Source organism: Sinocyclocheilus rhinocerous, unplaced genomic scaffold (assembly GCF_001515625.1).
Source record: "Sinocyclocheilus rhinocerous isolate Xijiao unplaced genomic scaffold, SAMN03320098_v1.1 scaffold297, whole genome shotgun sequence".
Lineage (NCBI taxonomy): Eukaryota > Metazoa > Chordata > Actinopteri > Cypriniformes > Cyprinidae > Sinocyclocheilus > Sinocyclocheilus rhinocerous.
Genome location: NW_015649240.1, coordinates 1,347,909 through 1,355,873, shown reverse-complemented (window position 1 = coordinate 1,355,873; position 7,965 = coordinate 1,347,909). Strand labels below are relative to the sequence as shown.

At 39.0% G+C, this 7,965-nt stretch overlaps 1 protein-coding gene across 1 annotated transcript; it reads left to right on the top strand.

Moving 5' to 3' along the window:
* Positions 1 to 940: 940 nt before the first annotated feature.
* Positions 941 to 2,003, top strand: LOC107710468 (uncharacterized). The gene has a single exon (XM_016515235.1). The coding sequence runs from the start codon at positions 1,214 to 1,216 to the stop codon at positions 2,000 to 2,002; it is 789 nt and encodes a 262-aa protein (XP_016370721.1). The 5' UTR covers positions 941 to 1,213; the 3' UTR covers position 2,003.
* The last annotated feature ends 5,962 nt before the right edge of the window (positions 2,004 to 7,965 follow it).

The following is a 7,965-nucleotide window of genomic DNA, read 5'->3' as shown; positions in this document are numbered from 1 at the left end:
AAACATTATTGTATCATAGTATATGGCTATTTGCCATTGTACTGCGGTGGCTGACATACTTTTGACATGTTTTGGCAATTTGAAATTGTACTGCAGATGTGCTTAACTTCTCAAACTGTTTTAACCAGCATTTTATCATAATGAGCTTACATTATTTAAAATACTATATTGAATATTGTACTAATTCCATTGTAAAATTTCACCTGTTACACTGCTAGTGAACTAGCAATTAAAAATGGTGAAAAACTTGCCCAAAAAAATGCAGTCCATCTCCACCATCTAAAATATACACTTTTTCTTAAACATTCATATGCATTTTAAAATTGTGATGTTGATTCGCGCATTAACTACCCACTTGGTTCACTTGTTTTTCAGACCATTTGGCAGGCAAAGGTTGGAAAGAAACTGTTGACAAAACCATGGTTTACTAATTCTTTAAGAAACAAAGCTCAAAGCTTTATATATATATATATATATATATAGCTTCATTTTATGGCACAACTTGTTTTACATTTTAGATTTACATTTACATGTATGCATTTGGCAGACGCTTTATCCAAAGCGACTTGAATTGCAATTAAGGTATATACATTAAAATTGAAATGGATATTGGAATAGAATTTTTTTTTTTTTTAAAGAAAATATATATATATATATATAATCACGGATTTTCAGTGATGTCAGTTTTGGACCCAGTCATGAATATAGACCTACTTTCTGGAGCGCCTGGCGGTTTCGCGCTGTTATCCTTGTTATATTTAAACTGAGAGGATAATTTAAAAGCGTGACATCACGAAGAACACTCCGAGAGCCTCTGTGACACATTCAGTAGTTGGTAAGTGAGACCAGTAGGGGGTCGGATCGCTTTCCCATGAACTCCAGCCTCCAGCCCAAGGTCGGTCTCAGTGCTGCATGAACGCACGTCAAGAGAGGGAGGACACTTCCCTCTCCAACATCAAACGCGAGGGATGCGCTTCATCGCCTTAGGGGACTGGATGGATGGAGCGACAGGGTCATGAAGGTGACCACAACCTCTGGGTTGGATTTAGGGGGCTGTTACCGCAGAAGGAGCCTATCCATAATTAATAAGAGCGAGTCGGAGATCCTAGAACCGAAGCGCAACCACCGGCGAGTCATGTCACAAACTGACAGCGCTTCCAGAGGAGCTGACGAGGAAGACAAAGGAGGATGAAGGAGGCAGAGGAGGATTATAATGAAGCTGAGTGGCAAAGGACTGTGCACCATCGTCTCCAGCAGTCTGCTCTTCGTGTGTGCCGTGAGCGCTGTGGTCGTGGGATTCAGATGCATCGCGTTGGGCTCCAGGGTGCGAGCGCACTTCCATCTGGCCACCACGGCCGGTGCGTTCTACTCGGGCATCCTGGTGACTCTCGGGCAGGTCCTGATGGGGGTGGCGCTGGTATTTTGCCGGGGCAACCCCAGGTGTGCGAATTTCTTCCTCTTTGGGATCTTAGTGTTTCTTTTGGGGGTCCTGACGGCGTTCTCGGGCGCGGTGGTGGATGGCGACACGGTGTCCCTGGTGGAGAGGAAGTACGCGCACTATTGCCTGGACTCTGTGGATGTAAACCCGGCGTGCGCCCGGCTCAAGGTGTACCAGCGGGGCTTGGTGGTCTCCGCTATCCTTAACACTCTGGAGTGCCTCCTGGGACTGATGAACCTGGTGATCATTAAGCGTTACCAAACGGCGCAGTTTCACCGGAGACGCCGGACGCAGAGGCGGAGCGTGCGGATCGTCCTGAACGAGGAACGAGACTTCGCGGTCACGGAGTTCCAGCCGGTATCCTACATTAACCTGGGGGTGGTTCACGCGTTGGACGAGGCGGACGGGGAGGTGCAGAGCCGGGGCCACCCGTCCATGGTGCTGCCGGGCTATTCGCCCACAAATCCGGAGCTTAATCACACGTTCCCGTTTTCTTACCCGCTTCACAGCGAGTTGCCACCTGCCTACGAGGACATATTCCCTGGAGAAGCGAGCAGCAAATAGCAAAGGAGAGGAACCGAGATGCAGTTTTGCAATGACAATCACGCATTCGGCACGCTGAACTTGGAATTGATTATTTCTATATAAATGGTGACCAGCTGTTGCCGAATGTACTTTTTATTAATTGGAGGTTACAGCCAACACTCGAAATCCTACAGTTGTTCATAAACTACGAAACGAACCTTTGAGAAGATAAACGCACTGAAAGGATTAAATATACATGCAATTTTTTTTTTTTGACCCTCCTGATTGTATTCTCAGTTCATCCCTTGTCTAAATCACAAGGGTTTGTGTACAGGATTCCCATTGGAATTTTTGATTTCTTAGAGTATTCCAGCAGGGCACAAAACAAAAATAAGTTACCAATTGGGCAAGAAGAACATTTGAGAAGGTAAACTTACTGGAAGTATGCATTATTTAAATATACATGGAACATTTGTTTTTTGACCATCCTGATTGATTGTATTCCCAATTACTCCCTAGTCAAAATCCTAAAGGCTGGTGTACAGGATTCTTACAGAGTTTTTTTTTTGTTATAATTGACCCTAAAGGATTTATTTTATAGTATTCCAGCAGGACACAAAACAATAAGTTCCCAGTCGGACAAAAAGAGCCTATGATAAAAGGTAAATTGAAAGAATTTAAGAATGCATGCAACATTTGTTTTCTGACTGATTGTATTCCCAATTCATTCCTAGTCAATGTCCTAAAGGTGTGTGTGTGAGTGTGATGATGATGATGATTCAGAACCAATCATTTAGAACCAGAATCATAATTGTGTTAGTATTCCAACAGAAAACAAAACAAGAAAAACAATATTCCCAGTAGGGCTATTATAATTTACAACAAGATTAAATGTCCCTGTAGGACATCAAAATTATTCTGAAAAGCCTACACTTATATTCAGCCTCGTGATTTGTTTATAATCACTTCATCCCTGATGTTTCAGACAAAAAGCCATTGCTGTTGGCGACATTAAAATGACAGGCGTTACCCATCAGACAGAAAATTTCTGCTTCGCAGTGTTGTGGCTGTGGGATATTATTAATGTTTCTGCATCATGTTGTTCCAGAGTAATAGGAGAACATGCAGTTCTTCTCTTTTCAGCAGTTAATGTCCAGCTTGTCAGTTGCTAGTTGTATGGTTATCCTCTAGTGCAGGGGTGTCAAACTCAATGGAGCCCCACAGAGTTTATATTCAACCCTAATTAAACACACCTGATTCAACTAATCAAGTCCTTCAAGGTTATTTGAAAATTACATGGTATGTGTGTTGGAGCAGGGTTGGAACAAAACTGTGCAGGGCTGGAATTGAGTTTGACACCCCTGATCTAGTGTATTCATTGGAGGTTACCGCCAACACTTAAAGCCATTGACGTTATTATTTAATTAGTTTTTTGACTGTTTTCGCGACTGACTGTTTTCCTAGTTCAATTTTAGCGCATTTGTGCAGAATCTCAATTTTTATAGTCCAACAAAAAACACAAAACCAAAAGAATTTCCCATCAGGACCAAAAAAGTACCAGTAACAGCTAGCTATCATTGTCCAGTAGCAAGAAGCCCATTAAATTCCAAAATAGCACTCAAAGAATCAAATAAGAATTCCCGTAGGAATTTCACTTTAACATCAGCACTAAATTATGACTGAAGTTTCATTGGGAATCCTGTACACTAATTTTTTTGACTAGGGATGCACATGTATTGTCTTGGTGTGGCTCTGTTGTTTTCTCTCATATTGCTTAAGTTTAGCTTCTGAATAAAAGGTGTATATTTACTCTCTCCTGATGTTGCTGTTGAGTTCAGGTTAACTAACACGTTTGTGTATGCAGTGCTTCTCGGGAGGTGACAGCATGTCTGCCTGCAGCAGATGTTGCCATGGTTCCTTGACTTTTTTCTACCTGCGTGTAATTAGATATGTAACAACCCAGTCTTTGAAATGCAGATTTTCTTGGTTTGTCAAGTTTAATCTGGTTTACAAAGCAAAGCAGTTTGTTTAATGTAACAAACACATTCATACGTTTCAGTTTAGCGTTTTAGAAAGATCTCTTTGAGTCTATCTGAATAGATTTCACTGAATGCCACAGGGACATTTTCAAAGAGCTGCGCTTTTCCTCTGAGCTATTGTATGCATTACAAACACGCCGAGAATACGCCTGAGTCCGGTAATTATTCTGAGTGGATATTATATGCTTTGGCACAACACCAAAGCCTCTGATGAGGCTTTTTCTGATTAAAGAGACAAGCTTTTGTCTGAGACGTTACTGGAGCTGGACATAGAATGGGGTCTAAAAGTTTGAGACCACGAGTGAAAGTGCTTCTGTTTTCCTAATGTTGTTTGCTTTAATGACAGCAGCTCTGAAAGCCTGATGATCATGTTCTCCAGAATGATTTGAGATGGTCTAAAAAGCATTTTGAGATTTATAGGATATGTGCAAATCATCTTAGCCTGAATATACACTACCTTGTGAAAATTTTTTTTTTTACAATTTAAAAGAACAGTTTTCTATTTGAATATATTTTCAAATGTAATTTAATCCTGTGAGTCAAAGCTGAATTTTCAGCATCATTACTCCAGTCTTCAGTGTCACATCCTTCAGAAACCATTCTAATATGCTGATTTGCTGCTAAAGAAACATTTCTGATTATTATCAAAACAGTTGTGCTGCTTCATATTTTTTATATGCTTCATATTTCAGCATTTATTTGAAAAAGAAATCTTTCATAACATTATAAATGTCGCTGCTTGCTGAATAAAAGTATTAGTTTCTTTCTAAAAAAAAAAAAAAAAATCATACTTACCCCAAACTTTAACAAAAGACACCTAAACATAGAATTTATGTCATATTTTCTTAGTTTTAATTTGAAAAACCGGAACTGTTTTCCAGCTTTAAATGAAGAAAAAAAAAACTTAGATATCAGACTTGATCTTAAACTTGATCTCAGGCTTTTGGATCCTACTGTATATCTTGTAGACATTATCTGCAGTTTAAAATATGTTTTAGATGATTTTCTTTAACACCGAAACCCCTTTAGCCTGTTTGAAGCTTGTAGTGAGTGATGGTGGACAGTACAAGTGAACAAATCTTTCATGTTAAGTGTATTTTTATGAAAGGCCTAAAATGAGACATCTTATCCTCAGCCTTGTGATTTGTTTTCCTCTTCCCTGAAATGTCAGACAAAAAGCCATTGCTGTTGGCGACATTAAAATGACAGGAGTTACCATTCAGACAGAAAATGTATGCTTAGCAGTGTTGTGGCTGTGGGATATTATTAATGTTTCTGCATCGTGTTGTTCCAGAGTAATAGGAGAACATGCCCCCTTATGTTTAGCTGAAACGCACAAACGGCAATGCTTCTCTTTTCAGCATATCCAACTTGATAGTTGCTGGAGTTGTTTGGTTAGAAAGATGTTTTATGGTGTAGTTACCATTTCTGCCACCAGGGGCAAATGGAGCCATGTTAAAGGAATAGCTCACCCAAAATTGAAACTTTACTGAGAATGTACTCACCCTCAGGCCAGCCATCATGTAGATGAGTTTGTGTCTTCATGGGAACAGATTTGGAGAAATGTAGCATTATATCACTTGCTCACCAGTGGATCCTCTGCAGTGATTGTGAATGGGTGCCGTCAGAATGAGAGTCCAAACAGCTGATGATAAAAACATCACAATAATTGGACTGGAGTGGTGTGGATTGCTTGTGGATTATTGTGATGTTTTTATCAGCTGTTTGGACTCTCATTCTGACGGCACCCATTCACTGCAGAGGATCCATTGGTGAACAAGTGATGTAATGCTACATTTCTCCAAATCTGTTCCAATTAAGAAACCAACTACATCTACATCTTGGATGGCCTGAGGGTGAGTACATTTTCAGCAAACTTTAATTTTTGAGTGAAAGGTTTCTTTAACTAGTGAACTTGAATATCAGATGTGAATGAATGGTGGCACTCAGGTAATTCATTGAAATCTGCCTCATGGATGATCGCCTTTATCTAGTGGCGACTGTTGCATTTTTTTATGTCATGGTTTTCTTCACAATGTCACCCTTCTCCTGTATGATATGCTACTAAGCTCTAACAGTTCACATTTACAGTGCATATATACTTCCCAATTTCCCCAAGAGAATTTGCTCATCATTAATAGAACTAAAAGAGCTCTGACTATGTATTAATAGCCTAGAAGGGAAACGATGCCCCTCTGAAAATGGCAGTCATGCAGAATAACAACTGCACGATGGGAAACCGAATACCGTCATTGTGTTTCTGGGGTGTAAGAAGCTTCAAACTGTGAAAAGTGCCTTTAAAGATATATTTTGATAAAAATTTCATAGGGGTGACTTAAGGTAAGGAAAAATGGTCAAAAGTACATCTAAATTTAGGTTACATCCACTGGAAATGTTCTTGAAGGTCAGTGAAAGTTCTGAAATTGGTTGCACTGTAGACTTTTCTATTCTTTTATGGTAGATCTTCAGAAATAGTTTAATTTAGCTAATGGAAGTGAGCGATGTGAAATGCAATTTACTTGTTGCCTCATTCTCAGCCCATTTTCTGTTATCTATTATTCAAATGACCAGGACAAGAAATCACAATGTTCTGCCTATTTAATTTATTATGTTTTTTTTTTTTTTGCACGTATCTGCCTGTGGCCTTTAATTTTGATAATGAAAATATACAATCTAGTGGTTATTGCTTATTTGTCTGACAAAAATGACTGTTTATGGCCTTTCCCCTAGAGTATATAAGTCAATTGTCTGAGATATCATGATTTCTCTATCATTGTTGTTACTCTTCAGATTCATTCCTGTAAAGAGACCAAATAGACAGGCTCTAAATACAGCTTTCTTCCTCCGACTAAACTTTTCATGCAAGTTAAAATTTCATACTGATTACAATTACAGCCATTCTCATTCAATCAGGAGTGTATTTTGAAACTTCAATGGCACAAATGACTTGTAAAAAGCTTGGTTGAGGACTCTGAAGTCTTACAGTTGTTCTTGATTTAAAGACTTACCTCTTTTATGTGACACATTTCTGAGTGAAACAGGATATTCAACTAGACAAAAAATGTAGGGCAGGACTTGATTTTATCCTCTTGGGAATTTACTGAATTGTGAAAAGTGTGTTATTTATCTGGCCTGGAGATGTCAGAAGGGAAAGGGACGTGGTCATGTTTTGACGAAAGAGTAAAGTATTTTTTTTCTTTGGAATATCATAATGTAGATATAAAAGGAAGGAAAACTCTTCCCTTCCCTTCCTTTTTATATATATGTCAAAAGTCGTTTGTCAGTCAAACTCTACCATATTTTGGACACTTTATTGTAGTTACATGCCAACATGGACAAACCATGAATAAAAATGTGAAAAAGAAAAGAAAATACAACCCGGGCAACATTAAATACGGGTGTAGTGAGGATAAACATTTTGTGTCGAACTGTAATCTTTTATGTGGTGAATTATTGCCAGCTGAAAGCATGAAAGAATGGAAATTTAAAGATATTAGAAACACAAGAACTAAAAAGATATACATTTTCCAGTTTTTGGTCAGCTTGTGTTTTGATAATAATTTTGCATATTGTTGGGCCTCTGGATGGTAGATTTAAAACTCGGTGCTTGACTTTAAGGGCATTTTTATTTTTGTAAACTGAACAATTCTGGTACTGTGTTGGGCCACATTTGATGGACTTAAATTGGGATGAAACGTCTCGGTTACGTACATAACCCTCGTTCCCTGATGGAGTGAACGGAGACGTTATGTCGTGACGACATTAGGGGTCTAACTCCTAACGTCGTCACAACATAACTTAGTGACCGACAGATAGGGAACAAAATAGTTGAGCCATTGGAATAACATACACTGATGTATAGTGCAGTAAATATGGATCTATATTTCACACTGGCTCTAAGGCGTCTGTTTGAGCAGTAGAAGTGTGAGAATGGTTGAGATTCATAGTTGTGTGCTGCTGATT